Source organism: Sminthopsis crassicaudata, chromosome 2 (assembly GCF_048593235.1).
Source record: "Sminthopsis crassicaudata isolate SCR6 chromosome 2, ASM4859323v1, whole genome shotgun sequence".
NCBI lineage: Eukaryota > Metazoa > Chordata > Mammalia > Dasyuromorphia > Dasyuridae > Sminthopsis > Sminthopsis crassicaudata.
In genome coordinates, this window is record NC_133618.1 from 578,862,611 (window position 1) to 578,890,204 (window position 27,594).

At 34.6% G+C, this 27,594-nt stretch overlaps 1 protein-coding gene across 1 annotated transcript; it reads right to left on the reverse strand.

Moving 5' to 3' along the window:
- Positions 1-2,313: 2,313 nt before the first annotated feature.
- Positions 2,314-27,550, reverse strand: PCGF6 (polycomb group ring finger 6). Its single transcript, XM_074295489.1, has 10 exons — positions 27,116-27,550; positions 24,874-24,973; positions 24,681-24,777; positions 20,997-21,052; positions 20,832-20,891; positions 20,348-20,456; positions 17,214-17,241; positions 13,368-13,466; positions 12,105-12,191; positions 2,314-3,578 (listed from the first exon to the last, which is right to left on the reverse strand). The coding sequence occupies exons 1-10, from the start codon at positions 27,452-27,454 to the stop codon at positions 3,522-3,524; spliced, it is 1,032 nt and encodes a 343-aa protein (XP_074151590.1). The 5' UTR covers positions 27,455-27,550; the 3' UTR covers positions 2,314-3,521.
- Positions 27,551-27,594: the final 44 nt, after the last annotated feature.

The following is a 27,594-nucleotide window of genomic DNA, read 5'->3' on the forward strand; positions in this document are numbered from 1 at the left end:
TAATTCCACAAAAATATTGATGCACCTTTGGTGTGATGGTGGTGGTGAGAAGAGATAGGGTATATAGTATATGATTTCTTTAGCCCTTCCACCTTTGCTTCTGATTTTCTAAATTACAACTTAAATCTTTAACCTTTTTTGTTCTTTCATCTTTTTCTTTTATCCCCTAGTTTGCTTATTTAAATAGCAATTTCTAAATATGAGATAATTTATTTGTCATTCCTTGAGAGTTATATTTACTGTTCTTATATTTCTATTTTGAGGCTGTTTGTAAGTCATTCATTCTACTTGTTTCTCCCTCCAGAAATAGATCAAATGTCTCTGATTAAGTATCCATCTTTTTTTCATTGATAACTTCAAGTGTGCAAGATATATCATTGTTTTGGTTGAGGCCTTTGGTTCTTGGGGTCAGGGACTATCTTTCCTTTTGCCTATATTTGTATTCTTTGTGCTTAGCACAGTATCTGCCACTTTGTAATCACTTAATGTTTGTTACTCGCTGGCCAGCCTTTCTTAATTCTTTCAAAATTTATCATTGAAATATTTTATTTAACTACTATGTATCTTCCACAGTTTAAAGTACAGGGAAATTTTTTAGTGATAATATGTAGACATTCTCAATCAATTCTTTGTTGTCTATATTTAGAAATTCCGGAAGTTTATTTCTCACGTCATGGTGTTCAAATTTTTTGATTTGCAGTGTTCTCCTGGGAGATCTATTATTTTTCCTCCAATCACCTGAACTTTTTCTTTTGAAGGAGGCCATCAGGGTTAAGTGGCTTGCCCCAGTTTTTGTTTTGTTTTTGTTGCTTGCAGTTTCAAGTGGTAGTGCTTTCTGCCTTGTAATTGAGACTAAGGGCTCTACTCCTCGGTGACCAGAAATTTTCTTCTCAGCCTCAAAAACATGAACAATGTTCCTGGACTCCCCTGCAGCTGCAAGAGGTATCATTCCTTTTGGCTTTGGAGCTGTTACTCAGGTCCCTGGCTAGTGTGGGAGACCAACTTTAAATGCAGGCCCTTCTGACCCCAGGGCTGGTGCTCTATCTACTCTGCTGCCCCTCAGCTTTGGCTTATTGAGAATGTGTTCTTTTAATGTTGACTTTTGAGTTCCTTCAAATTTTCCTCCAATTCACTACTTCAGTATTCCAAAATTGTTAAACTTGCTTTAGAATATTTTTTCCTTTATGGATTTTTTTCCCCAATGTGTTGTTTTTAATTCTGAACAGAAAGCTCCAGATTTTAATCCACATTCATTTCTGATTTTTATACATTTTATTTCTCTTTTGAATCATTATGGAACTTTTGATTATTCTATGCTCCCTTGAATCCATAGGATTCTCTTTAGTCAGGTATACTGATACACTTTCCTTCATATCCTATGTGGATATGAATTTAATGCATTGAGGTTTTTATTCAATCTTTTTCTGGTTTTAGAATCCTCTCAGTTAATTTATCTGCTTTAGGGATTTCAGATCATTTATTTTGTTATCTTTGATGATTCAGTCTTTTTTTTTTTTTGGGAGAGGGACATTCCTGTCACTTCTTGTTTCTTCACCCTTGACCCCTCAGGTTGCTTGCAAGGCTGCTTCAGTCTCCTTGGCTTTGGGATACATAAGATTCTCTGGTCTGAATCCCTGCCTTAAACAATCTGGAAGGAATGGGGGACAAAAGGGGAAGGAAGGAAGGACTCACCTCGGTGGGGCGGGGAGGTTGTCCTTTTCTTTAGGTCTATATACCCATGCTAGAACACCTCCCTACTTCTCCCTCTGTTGTTTACATAGCCTAGTGGAGTCAGTTTGTGACACATTTTTGTAGAATTAGAGGACAGAGGCTGTTTGGGCAGTCATTATAGGGGCAGGATGCTAGGCTCCAAACACCTGCCTGATTCCTCTTATCTTTTATTCCTTCCCTTGGCCAGGCAGAATCAATGCCTATGGCTTCTTGTACGATGAAGGGGCAGTAGTGTTTAAGCAGCCACTGAATCAGGGCGGTCCGTATGCCAAGGTTTGCTTATAGGACACTGAGAATTTAATGGATAAAGGCTGATAAGTGAATTCCGGTATTAGAATTCCCAGTGTTAATTCATAAAGGAATTTCCCTTGTTGGAATTGTTTTCTTTTGAAGATTTATATGAAATAACATCTGCCATATAACTTACGGGGGGGAGAGGGGGGAGGAAAGGGGGTAACAGGGTGTGTTAGAGAGAGTGACCAACCCATCATTTTGTTGTTCGAAAGACTCAAAAGTGACAGTTAACTTTAATTAACCCTTGACCTATTTAAGTCATTTTTAAAAGATTTGTAATAAGCACTATTTAAATAGACTAAAATAAATTTTTTATTTAATTGTTACAAGGTTATCATTTTACACAATTCACAAATTGTTTACAAAGCATTCTCCTTGACTTATCCAACTTTGTAACTACTGCCATACAAACTTTCAAAATAAGTTTCAAAATCTGAACCACAAAATAATTTTTAACCTTTCAGGAAGCACTGTAAAATATTAACTTGAGTAAACAGGCTTGTTATTTCAAACTATCTTTATTGGCAAAAGAATTGTTTAAATTTTAAATTTTAAGGCCTAACATGCAAGTGAATGAGCTCATAAACACTACATCCTTCAAACATGGTGAAGAAACAATGAGAAAACAAGTTTGTCTGACAAAATAAGGAGACATTGAATTAACAAGTTATTTCCAGGATTCTAAGTCTACTTAAATAGTCCTGATCATACTTTCAGGAACATACTTTCAGAGCTAAGAGATCTCTAAAAACATATGAACCACTCAAATACAACGTATGTTGCCAAATGAATTATTTTAAGAATAAAAACATCAAAGAGGCACCTCTTATAAGCTGTGCTAGGGAAGTCAAACTACACTAGAGGCACATGGTGCTGGACAAGACTGCCCTATGGGAAGACATTCTGCCTACATAGAAGGAACTGATTCACCACCTCCAGAGAAAACAAGAGCTCTTTAGTGTTACTGCTGGTATAAAAATACATGCTCAAAAAATACTAGAAATCTGCAAATTGTAGCTTAATACTTTTGGTCTTCACAAAGATCAGAAAGTTTGTCCTGTGATTTTAAAAATAAAGCCATGACTTTTATCTTTAATTCAAAAGTATACATCACTTTTCCAAAAGGATGACTGTCTATCAAATCCCATCCCTGACAGCTGAATCTCAACTGCCTACTGTAAAGAGATATGGCTCTGGAAGAGAACAGGAGCTGATTTGCTTCAGAGAAGAGCAAGCAAATCAAAGATAAAGTGTGAAATCATAAAGATTTTTAGAATTCAGTGTTTCTAAATGATTTCCTTTCCCTGAGGCTTGTACTACTTTTTAAACTGTCACTGGCCAAATAAAAGTATGTCATCATTTCTAGTTTTATACTTTTAAATGCTAAGGTTCTTACGGCTGAAAATGAGACATATTGCATAAAGTGGTGGTAACCAGACATACGATGACAGTCTTTGGTGAGATGAGGATGCTGCTTTTCTATAGCTCTGGAATATTCAAGTTATTGTCAGTGGAGAAACCACAAGGCCATAATGAAGTACAAGTAAACCATCCTGGAAGGGAAAAAAGCATGTTATAACAGACAATCCTCCAAAAAGAAATAAAATGAGGCATTTTTTTCATTCCACAGTCACAGACTAGGTATTTTTTCTCGCTACAGGATCTAAATACTATAATGTTGTCTTGCTTTCTACATCAATTACTTTTTGGATAATTTGAACTTACCACTCTAAATGGTGAAAAGTTAGGTATTTTTAAAAGTAAAAACAAAATCTGACATTTTTAATGGCGCTTTTTGGTTTGTAAATCACTTTATATCTATTATCTTACTTAATCTTATCAGCACTGAATGAAATTATGATGCCCATTTTTATAGATGAAGGAACTGAGTCATAGAGAAGTTAAACAATTTTTGCAGACAAGTGGTATCAGAACCAGAATTCAAAAATGTCTTAAGTCCAAATCAAGTACTCATTCTGCCATTCTACAACATATTACAACCTTCTGCCTTCATCAGCAGACACTATTGAAAATAATTTAACTTTTTCTTGATTTTGGCATTATGAATATAGGATCATGGATCTCTACTCCAACACCTCCCCTGTTTTACAAATGAGGTAAGAGAGACTAAAGCTTAAGTGCTTACATAAAGTTATTGTAAGACAGTGAGGCCTTTAGGATTTCCTAAAGTATATAGCTATTTGTTTTTTATATGAAATGACTCCAGACTACTATAATTTGAATTCTTGTATTTGTTCTTCTATAGTTTTTTTTCTTCTCTGACAGTTATCATTTGATTCCACTGAGGAATCAGGGAAGGGAAGCTTGATACAGAATATCTAGGTTAAGATTAATGGAAGTAGAAAGAGAAGTGATTTTATCATCAGAATATTCTTTAGATTATTTGCCTGGTAAGAAGTTAGGAATTCAGAGGCATGACGCAGAAGAATTGGGTTCTCACATTTTTTAATCTGGATCTGTGATTCTATAGGTATAGGGAATTCTTGGTCACCTATTCTGCAATTTACCATATTAAAAGCAGTGAGAGGTACACTTCCTCAGGGTCACACAGCCAATATGTGTCAGTCATGAGATCTGATAGCAAGAACAGCTCTCTACCACCAATGAGCTCTATACTCTCTAGTAATGAAAGTGAAAGTGGGCTTTAATTCTCCACACGTGCAGTTACTAACTTTTCTTGACTTGCCTGCTGATTTAAGGACAATTTCATTCTTTAAAAGGCAGAGGTACTAACAAGGGGCACTCCCTTTTATAGCTCTTATCCTTACTGATAGGGAGAAACTCGTTGCTGGAGAGAAATGGGAACTTTGAAGGAAAGTGACCACTGCCTCCTGGAGTTAGTGAAAGAAAGAGAATAGGGAGCCAGGAATAGTTTGATATGCGTTCTAGATCTTGGGAGAACATATTTCAAGTAGTTCTGAGAAAAGATAAACTGGAGCCCAGTGATGAACATTCTAGAAGTCATCCTGTTGAGTATGGAAAATTCTTAAGAATGACATTTTGAAGACACAAAGCAAAACAATTCTGGTCAGGAGGAAAATCAGAGTTCTCTAGAGACTAATGTGGTAGGGAACCTCACCAACTAGTTTACAAAGATCTATACAAAAGATAAAAAGCAAGAGCATGTAATAGAATGAATGTTAAAAGCACAATGTAGTCTTGTAAAATAGTGTCAGAACTGCGAACACTCAGGATGAACTAAGTCTGGCAAAAAAAAGCTAAGAAGGGTAGGGCTATGGCTATTTTTAGGGAAAGAGAAAGCCCAAAGAAGAATAGGTCTATTGCTATGGCAGGGGGAATGAGGGTAGTGGGACAGAGATGGGACCCTGCTAACTGATGAGACAGAGAAGGCAGGACTGTTCAAATGTTGCTTTGCTTCTGTTTTCTCTGCCACAGAGAATGTAATGTAACTAGAAATGATGAGGAAAAAAATTGCAGGTGGGGAAATGGTACATAAAATAACCTTAATGAATTTAAATTACTTGACTGAGATTTGTGACTATTCATATAGCATTTTACTCTTTGTGACCCTCTTTGGCAAAGACCTTGGATGGATTTGTCATTTCCTGCTCCAGCTCATTTTACAGATGAGGAAACTGAGGCAAACAGAGTGACTAGTAAGTGTCTGAGACTGGATTTGAACTCACATAGATGAGTCTTCCTGACACTAGACCCAGCATTCTATTGACTGTGTCACCTAGCTGCCCATTTGGCATATGGTAAGTACCTTTTAAAAAAAAAAAAAATGTATTTTCATTCACTTAATTGGTTATACCAAACTAATTTTATTTTCTTTTTTGAAAGGGTTACAAAACTGATTAGGGAAAAAAAAAAAAAAAAAGCCATAGATACGGTTATGACATTCCATAAATTTAGTTTAAAATTTTAGCAAAATATTTAATGAAATGGAGACTAAATCAATGTCCTCCAAAAGGGACACTCAGAGAATATGGTAAGGAAATATTAAAACTTCCATTTGTATTTTTTTAATCTAAAAGAATTAAGAAAATAAGCATTTTTAATGTTTAGATAAGTGACTCTCACTATACACATGGATAGGAATCAACCCTTACAGATTTATTCATTTTCAGTACAATTGAACACAATATGTGTGTTCAGTTAAATGAGTTTGGTGGATATTATTTAGTTTTAACTAACTCACAAAATAAAATGTAGTCTAAAAAGAAGTGAAAAGTCTGATACTTCTCTAGTCTAAGCATTTTGTTAAGCTGCATTATGAAGTAAAAATTGATGATGTATTAAATAAGATTGGACAAGAAGTTGGTACAAAAGAATGAAATCATCAAGAGTATCTGAAATATAAGTTTAAATCTTCTATCACTCAGTATAGATCTTATTCCAATTGTATATTGTACTTTCAGATATTAATTAATGCAACATTAGCAAGACTAAAACTAAGCTTTCATTGTCAAAAAGATGCAACTTATAAAAACCATGATAAATGCTGAGAATACAAATATAAGGATAAGACAATCCTTACCTTCAAGCTTGTATTCTTACAAAGCTTATATTCAACTGAACTCTAGTTAACCAATGGAGACCTAGTCTCCTCATAGTAGCTCCTTTCTGACAACTAGGACTAGATTTTACCAATTACAGAACTCAAGATCACAACTGTACTTAAAATCTCTGCAAGTCCTGACCACCAGGACAGGGACACACCTGTGCCAGTAAACTTCATCCCACCTTCCTCCTCCATCCCAGACAACTGGTAGAATACTTGCAAAGATCCATCATACACATGAGGCCAGGAGACCAAGTCAGAGGCTTTTGCAATAATCCAGGACAAAATGATGAAACTATGCATCAAGATAGTAGGAATGTCAGAGGAGAAAAGGTGGGAGGGTTACGGAAAACAAATGAGAAAAGTATGAAGATTACATTGACAAGATTTCCCAACAGATTGGATATAAGGGATGAGACAGTGAACAGTTGCTGATGACACTTTGACAGTAATAGGAAATTTAGAAAGAATAAAGGGCTTGGTGGAGGCATGAAGGGGACATATAGACAGAAGAAAAAGTAGGTCACAAAAACCTAAAAAGAAATGGTGGCATTGTGAATTGGTCCAACCATTCTGGAGAGCAATTTGAAACTATGTCCAAAAGATTATCAATCTGTCTATACTCTTTGATCCAGTAGTATTTCTACTAGGCCTGTGTTCCAAAGAGATTTTAAAGGAGGGAAAGGGTCCATATTTACAAAGCTGTAGCAGTTCTTTCTGTGGTGCAAGGAATTAGAAATTGAGGAGATGTCTATTAATTGGGGAATGGCCAAATAAATTAAGGCATATGAATGTAATGAATTATTACTATTCTATAATAAATCATGGAGGGGCAGCTAGGTGCCTCAGTGGATAGAGCACCAGCCCTGAAGTCAGGAGGACCTGAGTTCAAATTTGACTTCAGACACTTAACATTTCCTAACTGTGTGATCCTGGGCAAGTTATTTAACCCCAACTGCCTCTGCATAAAACAAAACAAAACAAAACAAAACAAAAAAAAAAAAAAAAAAAAAAAAAAAAGAAAGAAAGAAAAGAAAAGAAAAGAAAAAAGGAATCATGGAAAGGCTGATTTCAAAAAAGTTTGGAAAGACACATGTTGAGTAAAGTAAGAAAAATGAAAAGGACATTGTACACAGTAACAGCAAGGATATGTGATGATCACTATGACAGCCTTTCTGTTAACTTATTTTTGTACAAATTATTCTCCTCTCTCCCCATCTCCCTAAACAGAAACTCCTTGTGAACTGGGGCTACCTTGCTTTTGTCTTTGTATCTCCAATATATTCAAAGATATATTTAATAAATGGAGCCATACCCTGGGCATTGGTGTGTGGCATAAATTTGGCCTACTAATCAGCATGCTATTTCTGACTCAGTTGTCAAATTGATTTTTTAAAAACTCCAGGGGCTCCCTTTCACCTCAGGATCACATGTAAAATTCCTGTTTGACATTCAAAACTCTTCCTAACTTAACAAACTTCGGGATGCGCATCAATTGGAGAATGGCTGGATAAATTGTGGTATATGACTGTTATGGAATATTGTTCTGTAAGAAATGATCAGCAGGATGAATACAGAGAGACTTGGAAAGACTTACATGAACTGATGCTAAGTGAAATGAGCAGAACCAGGAGATCATTATATATTTCAACAACAATACTATATGAGGATCAATTATGATAGAAGTGGCTATCTTCAACAATGAGAGGATCCAAATCAGTTCTAATTGATCAGTAATGAACAGAACTAGCTACACCCAGCAAAAGAACACTGGGAAATGAGTGTGGACCACAACATAGCATTTACACTTTTTCTGTTATTGTTTACTTACATTTTTGTTTTTCTTCCCAAATTATTTTTTTCTAAATCTAATTCTAAATCTGACTTTTTTTTTTTGTGTAGCAAGACAACTGTATAAACATGTATATATATGTTGTATTTAACATATACTTTAATATATTTAACATATACTTTAATATATTTAACATGTATGGAACTACCTGTCATCTAGGGGAGGGGATGGAGGGAAGGAGGGGAAAAGTCGGAACAGAAGTTTTTGCAAGAGTCAATGTTGAAAAATTACTCATGCATATGTTTTGTCAATAGACACTATAATAATAATAATAATATATATATATATATATATATATATATAAATAACTTGACTCACCCCTATTTTTCTTCTTTTTATATCTTACTCACTCCAGTTCCCTACTCCATTTTCAATGGCTATGCCCCTGCCTGGAATTTTCTTCCTCATCTCTTACCTCCTGGCTTCCTTCAAGTTCCAACTTTTGACAAGAAGACTTTTCTGTCCCACTTAATGCTAGTACTTTCTGTCTGTTGATTATGTCCAACATATATATATATATATATATGTGTATATATATATATATATATATATATATATATATATATATATATATATATATATATATATATATATATATATACACATATATATATATATATATGCCTTGCCATTTTGTATTGTTTATATATACTTGCTTGTGTGTCTCCCCCCAAATCAGACTATAAGCACCTTGAGAGTAGGCACTGTTTTTGTCTTTTTGGTATCTTTTTGTCTTTTTTTTTTTAATCTATTTGGTAAGTGCTTAGTACAGTGCCTGACAAAGTAGATACTTAATACGCTTGCTGTCTCTAGGAAGACATCATACATAGTTAGAAGTAGCTATGGAATATAGTTTGGAAATGGCCACAAAGTGACATAAAGGTCTGGCTCTGGGCAGAGTATGGTCAAATTTCACTTAGCAGAGCCAAGGAACCAGAGTTCAGGTAGTTCTGATGGGATGAGGATAAGGATTGTTAAATAGTAGAGGCTACATGTTTCTGCTTATTGAAGTGAAGTGAGGTACCCTTGCTACTGGTTTTTTTTTTTTTTTAAATGGTACCAATTTTAAATTAGATTCTTATTTCCAAATGGAATAATTACATTTCAACTTGTTTAAAATACTGATAAAAATCTAAATTTGCTTCTCTTCCCCCATACACATTCAAGTATTCAGAATATACATCTCACATGTGATTTCTAAATGGCCACTGTTCTTAGGCTGGGCTACAAATGTGAGTCTTTCAACTTCTGAAAAACTCTGCACACCTCTTTTGATTAAGAGGTGCCTAAAGATGAGACTGCTCTTGGAAATCCACGATTCACACTTCCTGTCATGTCCTCTGCATTTTGATACAATTTAGTAATGATGGGGCAACTGATCTTCAAATATTTCTGTAGGGGCTCAAATCTTTCCTTCTCTGAAGTCTATTTCTTATTAAACCCAAATGACTGCTCCATTAGATTTGTTAATCACCTTCTCTTTTTTTCCTTCTAGCTAGCTCTCAGGTCTGTTTTATTTCCACACTAGCTGCCTTAGCTTTCTAAGGCTGGCCCAATGATTGAGGAGTCCCTCATTATCATGTCAAGGGCCACTAATAAGTCTTTATTTATAATTCATCTTCTGGCATGCTTCAAATGATATTGCCCCACCTTTCCCAATCACCCATTATGCTCAGTCTTTCTTTATCAGGCTCTAAGTTCCTTGAGAGGAGGGCTATCTTGCTTTCATGTTTTTAGCACAGTGTCTGCACATGGTAAGTGCTCTACCTATCTCTCTGTTCCTAATGGATAGCAAATGGAGTTTTTCATCCTCTGGTTATAGGCTTTGGGATGAAAGTATAAGATTCCTCAGAATTCTAGGAAGAGACTTTGTTTCTCATCTTCTCTTTATCAGCTTTTTGGACTATGGGCTTTTCTGAGGTGTTTTCCATTATTCTTTTTTTGCCTTTTAGAATTTTTAAAATTTACATTGTTATAGTCATTGTATATGAGGCTCTCATAACTATCAATTCATATAAATTTTCCCATGTTTCTATGAATTCCTCACATGTTTTTTCTTACTACACAATAACAATCCATTACATTCACATATCAATTTATTCAGTCATTCTCCAACAAAAAAGCTCTATTAAAATTTTGGCATCTCAGCCTCTGATCATCCTGGGACATATGCTCAGCACTTAAAATGCTGAGCTTAAGAGTAAGAACCACATTTCTTAATTAATGCTAAATTGTATTCCAAAACTCCAGGATCAATAGATATCTCAAACAATGTATTATTTTATCTGTTTCTGAATTACTGCCATTTTTTCAATGTGACAGGCAAGACAAAATCTTATTAGTTGTTTTCATTTGCACCAATTTTAATAAAAAACTATTTTCAATTTTCCAGTTTTATGTTTTTTTTTAAAGTCCCTATAGGAGTTGGAAAAAAAAAATCCCCATGACAAAAATAATATTGTTCAAGAAAGTAAAGAGGAAAAAAGGACTAGAACTTAAATTAGAATTCAGTTATTATGTCATGTGAAGTTTTCCATGCGTAAGTATAGTATGCCCTGGGGAACATTAATCACCAATTAACTACATTAAACTTCAGTTAGATTAAAAATCTGGTTTAAAACTTTCTCTTCAAGTCCATGAAACTTCAAAAACAAATGCTCAAGATTTTAAAAGGTGTTTGATTTTTCCTTATACAAAGAATAACCTGCAGTGCTGAAGGAGATTACTTCATTTGTTACAATAATCTCTATTGCTCAATGTGCTCTTTTAACTTTTTGGAAGAAACTCTAGTTTTATGTAAAAAAAATTTTTTTGCAAGGCAATTAGGGTTAAATGACTTGCCCAAGATCACACAGCTAATGTTGAGTGTCTGAGAATATATTTGAAATCAGGTCCTCCTGACTTCAGGACCAGTGCTCTATCCACTGCACCATCTAACTGCTCCAGGAAAAAAAAACTAAAGAAAAAAATCCATACCTCAAACTCTGGACAGTAAGATTATAGTTATTAAGGTTCAGTTGTAGGCTTTCTTAGTAAGTCAGTAAATGATCAGCAAAAGCGGGCTAGCCTATTTTTATCTTCTAATAATTACATAATCCATGTTATGAGGATAATTCTTATACTACCATGTATTCTCTACACAGTGATCTTAGCTGTCTTGACTAGGTAGTTACATTTTTGATAATAAACTAAATGTACTCAATTGGGAATCTAAAGTCTATTTTTTAAAGAGTTTGCTGAAACTTCCTTATTGCAAGTCTGTTAATGTGTTGCAGAATTTTTTAATAGGATTCTTGTAAAAGCTTAGCAGAAAACAGAGCCCACAACTAAAGGTTCCTTGTCTTAACTCTTCATGAATCTCTTAGAGCAAGACCTTGACTTCCAAATGTTCTAAATGACATATGCTGGTCACTTTATATTACCAGAAAAATATAATAAAAAAATTAAGTCAACTCCATTCTTTTTCCAATGAAGAGGAATTTAAAATGATGAGCTTATTAATATAAGAAATGTTCAGAAGTTAAAAGTTTAATTTACTGTAGAATTTAGTGCAGGCTGAGGAATCTTGGCTGTGGAATGTTTATTAAAACTTTGTATCACGTGGTTCTTAGTTTTCTTTTTATTTCAAATGTTGATGAAAGTATTTCTTTTACTAGCATTTTCATAATATCTAAGACTTACCTGCATTGCTCCATCACCTATAGCACGGCGAATTTCCTTTAGTGTCTGATACTGTTCCAATAGGTGATCGCCACATATTATATCTACCTATGGACACAAATAAAAAACTATCAAAGTATTTTTTCTTGCTTAACATGTTATATGAATTAATTAAGCCAAACAGTTCTGGATGAGCTTTATCTACTCTATTTTAGATATATTCCAATAAACTCTTTTAAAGTGGGACAGCATATTGTTGTAAAAAGAGCATCTTCATTAAAAGATACAGACATAAGAGTTAAACCACTGCCACCTGCTTAGTATGTAAACTTAGGTCAAAGTGAAGAATAAACTTGGATCCTGTTCTTTATCTACTAGTACCCAGATCTTACGATGAATTGAGTTGCTGTTAAATTATCTACAATAATAAAATATACATCTCTAATTTAAAAATTGCTTCAATGATTAATAAAAACATTTTTCAAAAAACCCAGTTTTCATATACTATAAATAAAATCTGAAAAACTAAACAAAGAAAATGCATACAAAGCAACTATCCCAGAGAATATGGTATAGGACATCAATAAATTAATTAGATTAATGAATAAAGAATATAATTCTTTATAGAATCAAGGAATTGGAAGGATGCACTAATGTACTTTATGCAATCTGTAGCTGAATAAGAACCTTCTTTATAACACATCAAAAAGCCTTTGATTGAAGACTATTATAGTCCACTATAATATCCACTATACCTCCTAACACGGACTGCCCATTCAACTTTTGGAGAACTTTAACTGTTATGAGGGTTTTCCTTACATAAAACCTAAAGGTACTCCTCTGTAACTTTAATTGTTCTATGCCTAGTTCTGACTTCTGGTTCCAAGTAGAACAATTTCAATCTTTAGTCTACATGAAAATAGCTTTTGTTTATCTCCTCTGACCACTCCACCCTCTCCAAGTCTTTTCTTAAATATTTATATACTCCGAATTTAACAGCTAACAGAATTTAACACTAAGAAGCCCTAAAGTTGGATACCATTCCCCATCCTCAACTGCCTTTCTCCTTTATTCTATTCTGTTACTTGTGGCTTAAAAGGTAATTCATTACTTAATAGACCTAAACTCCTGGTTAACAACTCAGCCCTATTACCACATACCTGGGTATGAAGATCATAGATTAGTAAGTATGTCACATATTCACCACTTTGGTTAAATGAATGGCTTAAAGGAAGTCACAGTTGGAAGACTTGAGAAATTGAAGACTACATAAGTGCATTATACCTGACAAGCTGGATTGAGACCCATTTTTCTTCTGAGAAACTTTTCAACATGCCCAATAGTTGCTTCTCCTGAAACACGAACAAACTTCTTTTCCAGTGGCTGTAAGAAATTGAAATTATTTACAAACTAAACAAGTTGGATTACTTAACACATTTTAAACACCTTTCACAGTAAAGATTATTGCTTCATGCAACATCTTTATAACCAAGATGTGTAAACAAACCAAAATCTAAATACTAACCCTGCTTAACAATATAGTCTTCATTCCAAATCTATAAAAAGTCACAACCTTTCTGTCAATAGGAAAGTATTTTTTACAATCAGTTCTCTAAAATCAAGAAATGTTTTACCAAAGAAAAAGTTAGTAATATGTCCTAGAATCAACCTACCTATATGGAAAAAAAAAAGTTTTCCTAACTCCATATTTCTAGATGATATGTTGACATTTTCTAGGTTAAATAAATGCTTTAGTATCTCATGAAATAGATCTTCAACACAGAAAGACTGTATAGTATCACTCTGTAAGATTAACAACTGAATTAACATAACTAGCATTTGACAAAAAGTTTGTGTGAGAAATAGAGGAACACCCTACTTGATCATTGTCTTGAAACAATCAATTGTAATCTTTCAAAATAAATATTATCTTTTAGAGCACCAGCCCTCAAGTCAGGAGGACCTAAGTTCAAATCTGGCCTCAGACACTTAATAATTCTTAGCTGTGTGACCTTGAGCAAGTCACCTAAACCCAAATGCCTCAGCAACAAATAAATAAATCATTAAATAAATAAACATTATCTTGAATGATCATATTTCTTAAAACTGCTCTGCTATTTTTAAGCTCTCAAAGTCAGAGGTCCTTCTCTAATTAGTTTTCTGTTCTTCCTCTCTTACTGTCTCATACCTATTGAAATTGCTTTTTAACTTTTATCTTGACCTCCAGGCCCTCACTCCCAGTTCTCTCATTTTAATCTTGACCATCTGATTAACCTAGATCAACCAGGCAGCTCTTTAGTTGAATCCTTTGTTCTCATGTTCATCCCTCCACTAATCATCTTTTGTTTTCTTCTACCAGGTGCTTTATCTCTTCCAATTCTGGAGATACTGAATGCTAATACAAGAAGTAACAAAACTGCAGTCTGGATCTATCACAAATTATGTTTTCTAACTTCACTGACACATAGCAATTCTTATCTCCATAGCAATTTTTTTTCTTTTCTTCGTGTTCTCAACTCCATTTCTATCTCCCTCTATTAGAAGAGGGACTTGATTCCCACTTTATTAAGAAGATGGCTATGAACTAAAGTCATCCACATTTTAAAATTCCTGTATATTCACACAATCTTTGGATAATCAGTCATTCCATAAACATTTATTAAATGTTTACTTAATAAATGAATACAAATAAAATAAAGAAAACAAAAAGAAACAATTCTTACCCTAAAGGAGGATACATTCAAATTGGGGCACTATGTACACATATGCATATATGTATAGGTGTATATGTAAAAGAAGCTAAGAAGTAAAAAATGAAATAAAAATTTTGGAGAAAATAATTGAAAGCAGAATAAATAACTTACAAGAGAAGATGCTAAACTCTACCCAACTAATAAGCTACCTGATAGAAAAAAATCAAATAAAGATAAATGATTCTGAGATAACACAGAAATACAGAAAAAGAAAAGATGATATTAAAAACACGATTTGTTAAACAAGTCAATGAAAGGTAAATTAAAGATCATCAAAAACATGATAATAAAAAAAATTTAGGCACTATTATTTCAGGAAACTATCAATAATAACTGACTGAATCAAAACAAAAGAACCTATTTCTAAAAAAATTTCCGAAGAAAAAGAGCTGAGTAGGAACTATGAAATGCAAACTTAAGAGCCTAGAGAAACCTAGAAAGGTAGCTATATCTGAGTGATTGGAATAAGCTGTATGATTATTCAATGCTAACATTCTAATAAGGAAAGAACAAACAAATAAGTATTTCTTCATTAACTTAAAGTTTTCAAATGAGGTATTGAGGAAGCTAAATAAGAAAACAGAGGGCCAAGATTGAAATGGTTCTTTTCTAACAGAAAAAAGAACAGAGTTTAAATGGAAGATTAGAGATAGAAAAGGGAAGACAAGGGTAAAAAGCTATATTTCATAAATGAAATGTGTAAGAAAAGTATAAGAACAAAATGATCATCAGTGTCAAAGGGTAGGACAATTCAAGGACAATGGAGACAAAGACTTTAAAGGGAGCAGTTTCAACTGAATAAGGTCAGAAGATAGGTTGAAGATAGTTGAGAATGGAAGGGGATATACTGAATGTAGATGGCTTTTTCAAGAATGTGGCTAAGAAAGGGAAGAGAAGAAAATGCAAGATAATATTTAGTAGAGATAGTAGGAACTGAAAAGATTTATCAAGGAAAAGGAATGTTAGTATGTTTTAAGCAGCAAGAGACAGAAGATTAAAGAGAGGCAATAATAATGAGGGCAGTCTGATGGAGGAGATGGGCTCAAGGGTACAAAGAGGACTATTGAAGAAGAGGGCTATCTATCCATCAGTGATTGAAAAAAAGAAAGATGTGGTAAGGAAAAAGGTCAGAGAAAGAGGAGGGCTTATAAAATGAGGAAGAAGGGGGAAAAAAAGTTAACAAGTAACCTCAATTTATTTGTGGAATACTAAGACCAAAATTTCAGTTGAGAGGATGGGGGAAGGGGACATTTTTGCAGGTTTGAAAAGAGGAGGTGTAGAACAACTTCTGGAGGAGGAGGGGATAGGATAGAGAATTAATTAAGGAGTAGAAGGAGTGCCTAATTGCACTGAGGCCCTAGTTGAAATCAGATAATATTAAGCTACAATGGAATCAACTGCCATTTATGAGCATCATGAGAGTAGGAACAAAGGAGGCAGATGCAAAGAATAATTCAGGGTTGGTGTCAGGTTATCTCTAAGTCTATCTATAAGATTTAACTTCTTCTCCCAGGTTACTTATTTAAAAAAAACCTTAAATAAAACCAATCCTAGCATCAATCCTTGGGACAGTCTATTATATTCTTTCACCCAAATAAATACCCTTTATTTATTCTTACCCTTTGCTTGTTCTAAATTGGCTCTCTGTTTTAAAACAATTTACCAATTCCATGGTGATTTTTAAAAATAGCTTTTAGAGTAAAAATTTATAAAAGGCTTTAAAAAAGAATCAGATTATACTTACTGATTCCTTTTTATTCATATAAATATTTACCTCCTCCAAGAGCTGTAACAGATTAGCAAAGCATTTACCTTTACATAAGGTATACTGCCTTTCTCTGGATGATCTATACTATAGCATCAAAGCAGAACACTGTGTACAGTGGAAGTCTACATTTTGGAGATTTAAAAGGAAATCTGCCTCAAAGTGCATTCCAGAGGAGCTCATTCTTCCATCTAAAAATCTAAAGAAATGACTGAAGCAACAAGTTAGAGCAGGTTAACTCGAGCCAAAAATGTTACATGCAAACACAATTTTAAGCCTTTATAGGGCCAAGTGCCAACTATGCAAAAAATGCTGAGACATTTTTTCATTGTAGCTATGTTTAGTATTTGGTTTGAAATATTTTTTAATTGGTTAACCACTTGTTTTTCTTTACTCCATCTTGCCTTAAATAAATCTCTATTTGTTACCTCTTTCTTTTCTCAAAAAACATTTCTTGGGAGGCAAATGATGTCCTTCACATAAAAGTATTTGTTCTATTCATAAAACATTTTATGTAAATATCACTGTGAAAGATAATCTGACTAGGTTTACAGGCTACACAGAACTCATTTGAAATAAAAAATATAACTAAGAATTTTTTCTTACACATACCTTAAAATGTCCTGTACCTTCATTAGCACTGAAAAGAAGTAAAAGCCAAAATATCAATTTTTTAAAAGGTTTTATTTTACCATATTAAAAACAAAGCAATAGAATATGAATATGAGAGAGAAATTTCAGGTTTTTTTAAAAAAACAAATCACCGCTGAATTAAACTTTACATTTTAAAATAATCAAAGTAGATTAATGTCAACAATCTTGACCCACTTAAATTTCACTGATAAAGTTCTCCTGCTTGTTGTTTCTGCCATCTGGTGGTCTGATATCCATAGTTTTACTCAGCAAATAACTGAATAAATTCATTTAAGTCTTACTATTCTTCTATAAAACAAGAAATTTCAGAATTAAAGACATTCTTTTTAGTTCAACATTTTCCTGCTCATGTTTTTGGCTTTTCATAGTTTTTTATTTTTCTATATTAATACCAATGAAACAAGATTTCAAAGGATTTTGTGGGCTAGCTCATATATGGTAGCTGTTTTGGAGGATTTCTGTTCAATAATTTGCCATCGCTTCAAAGCTCACACAGAACTTTGTATATCCCATGAATTTGAATTTCATTTTATATGATTAATGTTCTTGTACCATCTTATGTAAATGATATTTTTCTCAATGCCTAGACATAATACTCTCAGAAGGCACTTACTATTTGTTGTACTGAATTTACAGTACTAAAGTATCATTCTTTTACCCCCTTAAAAATATCTGTATGACTCGGTAGAATTACATAATTGCAGAGATGAAAGATTAAAGATTATCTAGACTGATTTATTTAAAGAACAGGGAGGTAAAATAATTTGTCCAAAGTCTCACAGTTAATATTGGCTGAGCAAGAACTAGAAATCAAGTCTGCACACTCAACTGTACCAAATTTTTCACTGAGAAAGGGAGAGAAACATATAGCTCATAGAAAATATCAATATCGGAAGAAATTTTGGAGTTCATTTAGTCTAATATCCTATACACAAAATGAATCCCAACAGTAACATTCTTGCTTGATTGCTTTCAGTGATGGGAAGATTATTAGCTCACAAAGCAGTCTTCAATTTCAAGAGAATTCTATTTGTTGGAAAATTCTCTATTTTCAGCTGAAAGCTCTCTTTGTAACTTCTACTCCAATGATTCTAGTTCTTGCTACTAGAATTAATCAGAAAAAAAATAATCTAGTCCTTTTTTACATGGCAGCTCTTCAAATTACATCCCCCTTTATCTTCTTTTCTAGACTAAACATCCCTAATCCCTTTTGTATTCTTTACAACATATTTCCCATACTTCTTCCTAGTTATTGTCCTCTGGACATACTCTGGCTTGTCAATGTTTCACCTAAAATGTGGTAGACAGAACTGAATACGGTATCCAGAGGTAAAGAGAACAAGAAGATTATTATAATTTCTTTGTTCTATGCATTAGATTTCTGTAGATGTTAACTGATAAGCTCTATCTTGCAGAGTTTATAATATTTTCATTTCATATCTCATACAGGTCCCTTCTAAGCATCATTTATGCATTTGTGCATTATTTTATATATTTGGGTACCCCCATTTGAACTACGGAGGTCTTATAAGTACACAACACAGCAAGGACTGTCTCCTTTCTTGCACTGAATATTATTTTCCTATTAATGCAGTTTATACGTTCCTATAAGTTGTTATGATGACATCATGTTATTAGTATACGATGAGCCTTACATTACAAATGCTGTGCATTTTAAAAATTATTTTAGTGACATTTTCACATTCACATACAGTTTGAACATTTTGAGAACTTTTCTTAAGTACAACTTTATTGTTGTATTATTTAAAGGACATATAATTTTGGAAACAGAAAATATTATGGGACAGCAACAATCAAAACATAAACCAAATAACTCTGGCTTTTCCAAGTAACAATGTTCTTTTTATATACACAGAAACCAAAGTTCAAAGAGTATCATGACTTAACCCCAAAATGAAGTTCTATTATAAAGCATAAGTTAATTATGAAGAACATTTTAGTAAGATACTATAGCAGCAGTGTGTGTGGCAGTCCATGTAATAAAAGTACAATTTGGTATTACTGTCCAAAGGCTATAGTTTACCTAATCGGACTTCTGCACTGCTTTAAAATCATGGAGGGTTGCCAGTTGGTCTGGACTTAGTGCATCGATTGCATACAGCTTAGTCTATGACATGTAAAACTGTTAACCTCTCTCCCTTCCTTCTCTTGGTAAAATGACATTTCTCAAAATGTAAACTACAGAATACTGATGATATGCTTTGCTTCAATTTAGGAATGAGTCATTTTTTCCAACTTTTAAAAGAAAATAAAATTTCATTTCATCATCCTTAAACATTTATTGAACACTTCCTGTATTATACATAAGTCTAAGCTCAAGCTGCTTACTTGCTTAATTGGAGAGATGGGAACACAAAGTTAAGTTATCCAGTATTGCTATTCATCTAAATATTAAATGAATTATTTAGACAAAATATGGTACAGGAGTTCATAGGACAAAATGGTCAGTACAGGTTGTTTTGTCAGTACAAATTTTCCCAGAAAAGTATTTTGGCTTCTTTTGCCAAATCTATAAAATAAAAATCTGGTTTTGAGAAATGATAATTTTAGACACACACACACTCTATTACACACTGTTTAACAAAATAGTAGCACACTAAAATGTCACATGGTATGTATACATATGTTGTATTTAATTTATACTCTTAACATATTTAACATGTATTGGTCAACCTGCCATCTGGGGGGGGGGGAGGAGGGGAAAAATTAGGACAAAAAATTAGATGCAGATATCTAGTAAATAAAAACTATTAACATATTAAAAAAAAAAAAAAGCACCAGAGAAATTGAAATAATTTTAATAGTTGATCTATATTACACCTAATGGGATAGCACTTAAGTAACTAAAGGAAATTTTAATTATAATCCAAGGAAATAAACTAAAACTATAATAAAAATAAAATAAAATGTCACATGGTAGAGAGCACATATTGAGTCTTTCTTTTAATTTAAAGAATGGTTATCAAGAAAATTTATTTTTAACCTATGATTTAGTAAAGTCTTCAGTTTACTATATAATACAAAGTCTTTTTTATAAGGTAAAATCTTATGTAAGTCTTTGAGGCACTCACCCAATGAACTCCAGTAATAAAGACATATCAAGTTCTGGTGGAATACGAAACACTGACCCCAGAACTTTCCTAGGTCTTCCCCTGCTCACAGTGACTGGTTGAGGTACAGCTATTTGGGGACAAAATCAAAAGCACTATGTAAAAATAAAATGTCACGTATTTTATATATTTGACTACATAAATGTCAGTCTTGGGGGAACAATTATAAAACTCTCAGTTAAACCCAACTATTTCCACTAATATTGGGAATCAGTACAACTTCATGAATTCTGTAAATAGCCTACCCATTACTTAAGGAGGATAGGTCAGAAAACAATGAAAATTAAGTACGTTATTAGTTACTTTAGAGAACTTAATTAAAACTATTTAAGTTGGAATTAAAAACATGATCCAAACCCCTATTTTCAAAATAGAATCATAAAATTAGAAAAATTTACAATTTAAAAAATCTAAAGGTACACTAAAATATATTGTATAACCTTACCAGGTTTTGGTACTTCCAGACCTCTTTCTTTGTAAAAATCATGCATTTGTTTTTTCTCTCCTGTAAAATGAAAGATAGGCTAATTTATATTTAAAATACAGCTGGTAGAGTGAATAGTGATCCTGGGATTCAGAACTTTGTAATAATTTTTTTTGAAAAACTTACTTTCTTCTAGATTGATCACTAATTTGTATACTATGTCTTGTAATTGTCGATCCAACCTAATAAAAGGAAAGGATGAAGGGTAGCTGAGAGTTCAGAAGAATGCATTTCAGTAAAGCATATATTATGTTTTGGGTAATCAATTTTATTCCCTTTTTAAAATGAACTATTATTCTTTCTGTTGTGAGTTTATTTTCAGGTTAACCTCAGAGCTCTCAAGAAGAGAGTACACAGCATATTACCTATATTACATAATTCCCTGTGCAATTACATTCCATCTTGAATTCATGAGTTGTTCTGTGTGGGGTAGATTTGCTTCTCTATTAAAAAGGTAATAAACTTAGAGAAGGGCATTTTATACTGTATTGTACTTTCCACAAGACCTAATATATAGTGTACACAGAAAAAACAAAAAATTCAAACAATAAGAATGGTCTACTTCTGAATAGAAAGACTTCAATATATTTAACTTTTATTATACAGATCAAAGAAAGGAAAAAACAATTGATAAAACAGTACCAATTGACAAGAAAAATTAAAACTTTAGGAATACCACAAAACTGATATTAATTAATAATTGAAACAGGAAAGATTTCTTGATAAGAAGGAATCAGTCCTATCCTATCAAACTAGGAAAGCTTACTCTGTGCCCAGCAGAATATTAGAACATACTCTAAATCTCTCTCCAAGGGACTTAAAACCTAGAGAGACACAAAATGCACAATTGAAAGAAGTAACAATACTAAATAGTATAGATTAATGCAGTCCTAAAACTGTGTGGTTTTGATCAGAAGAGGTACTGAAGGATAGGAAAACATGTAGCTGGATGTAGGTGATAAGGCAACATAGTGTTAATATAAAGAGGAAAGGATTTGGAATCAGAATACCTAAGTTCAAATTCTACCTGTTCCAGATGATGATCATGACCAAGCTACTTCTACAAGGCTCAGTTTTTTCATCTGTAAAATAGGATAGAATAAGATTGGTGATACCTATCTCACCAAGTCATTTTAAAACTCAAATGAGGGGATATACGTAGAGAGCTTTATGTATAAGTACTGTATTGTCAGTTACAATTAGGTGGGCAAAGCTTCATGAAAAAAGTGTGTCAGTAAGGGTTCTCTGATTTGATTGTTAGTTGTAGAGGTTAGCATAAGGAAAGGCATAGAAGTGGGGGAAAGCATGATAGGCATGCAATAGCATCTCTAGTCTTTTTTTTTTTCCTTTTTTTTTTTTTTAAATATTTATTAGAATCTTCAGCCCCAGGGCGTCTAAGTGGCACAATGGGTAGAGCACCAACCCTGGAGTCAGGAGAACCTGAGTTCAAATATGGTCTCAGACATTTAACACTTCCTAGCTGTGTGACCCTGGGCAAGTCACTTAACTCCAACTGCCTCAGCCAAAAAAAAAAAAAAAAAAAAAAAAAATCTTCAGCCTTAATTGTTCTCTTTTCAAAGATCTTAAAAATATTTGGGGGCAATTTGTTTCTTTTTCACATGAATAAAAAACACAAATTTACATATTAAGAGTCTTCATTAAAGTTCTCTTTTGATGTCTCATCCTGGCAAGAAAATTTTCCTGAGTTTTTGAATGTAAAGAACAGAAGAAATGTTTCTAGCAGATCTTACTAATCTGAAAAGGCCAAGGACCAGTCTGGTTCTGATCAGTGGCTCATCACCAGAGAGCTGACCACAAACTGCTTTTTTGTTCATGGCACCTCATGAAACCATCTACTACATCTTGACCAGGCCTCTCATTATCTCTTGCCCAGACCACTGAAATGGCTTGCTAAATGATGTACGTGCATCCAGCTAAGCCCTCCACAGAGCTGCCAAATTAATATTCCTAAAGCCTAAGTCTGATCATGTCACTCTTCGACGACCCCCTACTACCTATAAACTCTGGTTTGGCACCCAAACTCTCTAGGCTGATCACATATTACTCCCTCCCTTCCCCAGTCAAACTAGACTTGCTGTTCTCCACAAACAACATCCTATCTCCTACCTTTGTAACTCCATGCCTGGAATGTTCTCCCCTCCTCATCTTTACCTCTTCAAATCTCTAGCTCCCTTTGAGGTTCAGCTCAGGAACCACCTTCATCAAGAGGCTTGTCCTGATGTTTGTCACAACCCAGATCAATTTTATATAGCTCACATTTAATATATACATAGATATAGAGACAGATAGATATAAACATGTTACTTTTTAGTAAAAGAAAAGTTTCTCAAAGGCAAGAAATAGTCTTACTTTTATGTTTCTAGTCATAGCACTCAAAACATGTAAGCATTTAATTGATACTTTTTGAAACTAAGGTATAAAATGTATATAATTTGTATTGGTTAGCGTTAGAAGCAATACCCTTATGAATAAAGCCATAAATCATCAAAGAACAGAAACTATAGGGTGATCATCTTTCATTTTTGTTAAGAGTTAAGATTATTCATTTCTTTTATCCTTAGTATGAATATTTTGAAAGGTTGTGTTGGTGTAGGGCAGTGTTACAAACTCAGGTAGAAAAGGGGAGGAAAGCACTAAATAGTACATAAGGATCTTGGCAGAACACCTATTGATTTAGAAAAACACATAATATCTATGTTCTATTTATTTTATTAACTATTTCCCAATTAATCTGATTCCTGTGTTTGATTCCTCCAGTATAAGAAGAAGAAAATCATAGTTGAGATCAGGAAGAACTGAGGAAGTCCAGCATCTGACATACAAGCTTTGTGCTTATGACCAGGTTCTTTAACCTCTCAGTACCCAGACAATGCCTTAGGACTGTGAACTACAGATGAATTGCTCAGTTTGTAGACAGGAACAACAAAAACAAAAAGATTAAAATGAATATTCTGATATTTACATTTGAACGTTTCTACATTTAAAAACTGATTTTCACTCAACAGTAACAGGCAAGATATTTGTTTTGAAGTTCCTGAAATAGCTACTTAAAAATAAAAGAAGCCCACAAATTGGAAACAATTTGTCTAGATTCCTCACACAGTAAATGACAAAGTCAGGATTCAAATCAGATTCTCGAATGACATATCCCACACTCTCGCCTTTCTTATTCTTTTTATCCTCACCCAAATGCTATCATGCTTTCATACTCAGCATCATAAATTTACTTCTCTTCTTGTGCTGCTCCTTGACCTTTTTTCTATCAGAAGCTTCTTTTGAGTAACCACACTCTTTCACCATCATATTCTGTTGAAGAGTTCTATGCTCATTAAGTGCTGGTGATGCTTATGAGACTGCTTTTACCCTATTTAAAATTTTAAGTTTACTTTGTTGCTTTACGCTACACCCAGGCATCTACACATTGGGGCCATAAAGGACATGAAACTTGTACCTCACTTTCTTTTGTTTTTGTTTTTTTCTTCAACATCACTTTCTTTTGTTTTTGTTTTTTTTCTTCACTCTGAATTCTTAGCAGCTTCTTCACTATTGTTACTGTCTTCTCTGTTAAGCCCGCTGTCCTCCAGAAAATCCCAGAATAGGATACTGATACTGTATTCAGAAGGTCCAGGTAATACATATGTAATATTTTAAATATACAGAAAAGTACAATATTTCACTGGCCTTAGACATTTCTAATTTTATAAAATCATTCAAATAGACTTTTAATTACAATTGGATATTTACATATACAGATTGCTGGCCACATTAACTACAATGAGATATTCTTACCTGATGTTATAAAGTGGTTGTGTCTGATGGACTACTATGTTGCATTTTGGACATCTGTTGCTATAGTAAAAATGTCTTACGATGCAGCTTTTACAAACTGTTGAAAAGGCAAAATGTTAAAGTTAAGATGCTTCCATAAATCTAAATATGAAAATACATACAAAATCACAATATATACACATATTATACTTACATGTGTGAAGACATTCTGTAATGGTTGTAGCATCTATTAAGTATCCTTTGCAGATTGAACACAAGATATAGGGGGTCAACTCAGAGAGACTAATCATACGCTGTAAAAATAATGGAAATAGTTTTAAAAACATGTCAAACAACCCTTCCCTCATATATAAAACGAAAAGTTAGAGTAGATAATCAATCCACATGTATCTCTTTGCCAGGCTCAGTTCTAAGTATTGGTGAAACAAAGAACGAAGAAACAGATTGTGTACTCAAAGAAGCTTATACTTAAAAGGCAACTTGTACACATGTAAATAGCTGCAAAATAAATACACAAGGTAAGGAGAGGGAGAGAGATAGTAGTAGACACTGAGGAAGATGACACTTGAGCTTGGTATTCAAGGAACCTAATGAAGCAGGGATGGCAAAAGAGTTCATAACAGACATAGGGAACAACCGTTTATACAAAAGAACAGAAGAGAGGAATAGAATATTAATTGCCTCTTCCATTTGATTGTAAGCTCCTTAAGGACAAGTTTTTAGCCTCTTTATGGATCTCTCATGCTTAGCATGAAGCCAGGCTTATAGTGGTTGCTTAAAAAATGTTTATGGAATTGAACTGAATGTGAGTGTGGAGAATGGAGGGATAAGGTGAAGAACTTACAGGAATGTGTGAATTCTTTTTCTGTATTTTATTATTCATTATTTCTATGTCTCTGTAACCTGCATTAGTATGTTGTATGTCAGCCAATATTTACTTAAACTTTAGATATATTTGCTTAACCTGAAATGATGACATTTATCACTATTCAATGTTATCAATAAGTTGAATGCTATTAACTTAGAAATCTAAATTTTGAAGGTCTGTTGGCATCCATGTCAAACATTCAATTAAGGGGAGAGGCATCTAAATGCTCCCCAATTTATGATGTAATTCCATTCCAGTCTCTCCAAATATCAACAACCAATTAGATGCCTCCCCCCCTTCTCAATGCTAATCCTTGTGATGTAATTTCTTATATAAGAGCTGTGTATCTTTACTACTTTTTTTAGCCCTCCTACTGCGAGCTTTCTCTTTCTTATCTCGAGATGGAACAGCTCATCCTCCAGAGGTTTTCAATAAACAACTTTTCTGCCTTCTACTGAGTGATCTCTGAGTAATCATTTTGGGTAAGGGTCTTCTCCATCCTTCCCATGAGGAAAAACAAAATAGTCACTTTTGCTAGGACAACAAATGCAAGAAAAGTAATGTGGAAAAAACTACAGTAAGAGAGTTTGGAGCTAGGGCGGCCAAGGTTTTAAATGCCAAGCAGAATATACCTTACAATTCTAAAGTTGTCATTGTATGAATGAGTACAGGTGCTAGTAGTCAATTAGACAATGCATATATTTCAGATTATATTTTCTGCCCAGCATTCTGTGTGATCTATCAAACTTATTCAGGTGTCCATTCTTTCCAGGAGAAAGGAACATGCATTAATTAATCACCTGTTGTATACCAGTTACTGTGATAAGACCTTTACAAAGATCTTTTCTCAATAGTTTAATAAATTTATTTCAGGTTTTAAACTCCAAACAAACAGCCCCTTCCCCAAACCATGAAGAATCTATTATTACCCTTGTTTGAAAGGTGAGAAAATAGTGGGCAAGAAAGTAAGAGGCAGGGCAGCCGGGTGGCCCAGTGGATAAGCCCCGGCCCTGAAGTGTGGAGGCCTGACTTCAAACTCTAGTTCAGGTCCTTGACACTTCCTAGCTGTGTGACCCTGAGCAAGTCACTTAATTCGAATTATCTCAACAAAAAAAGAAAGAACTTAGGAGCTCGTTCAGGATCCCAAAGGAAGTGCACAGGAAAACCCGGCTGTGATTCCAAGGCTCCCATTCACGTAGAAAAATGCCAATGGCAGAACCAGGAGAAAGTTCCCAGATCGGAGGTGGGGCGCTACTGCTAATTAACTGGTGGCTCTGGGTGGCTCTGCCTTTGTTGTCACTTCCCAGAGCTCTCGGACGACCAAACCCCAGCTTAGGGGATCAAGGGGAGACAGGGGAAGGAACGAGGACCCCTCCCCTCCCACTACAGTTTTTTCAACTGCAGGAGCGAGAGCATTCCAGGCTAGGGAAAAGCTGCCCCTCCCCGGCTCCCCGGGAGCGCGCGGGCGGGAGTCCAGCTTGGGGAAATCTCCTCTCAGACTCCGCCTCCTCCTCCCCTTCCCCCACCGCCACCTCCAGGGTAACCAGGGCCGGGGGATGCTCATTACCTCCTCCTCATCCTCCGAGTCCAGCCGGTTCCCATCCAGCCCCAGCGGAAAGCGACCGCCTTCTTCCTCCTCTTCCTCGTCCTCGTCCTCGTCCAGCTCCTCATCCTCCTCCTCTTCTTCGTCGACGTAGTTCCCACATGAGCCGTCCAGGCTGCGCTCGGGCTCGAGCTCCGGGGGCCGGGAGCCCGAGCAGCCCGGGGCGCCCACCTCGGCCAGCGGGGGCAGAGGCGGCGGGCCTTCCTCCAGAACCGGCGGCGAAGGAGGAGGGTGGCGGGACCGTAGGGGGGTCGCGGCGGACCCGGATTCCCTCGCGCCGTAGACAAGAGAAGTCCCCTCCATGCTCGTGAATAAGCTGAGGCGAAGAGAGAAGCGAGCGCGGTCGAAGGACCGGCCGATTGGGATGCTGCGCGAGCGCAGAGTGAGCTGGACGAGGACTGCCGGGAAATGTAGTCTTTCTCCTCCCCGCCCCCGCCTATTCA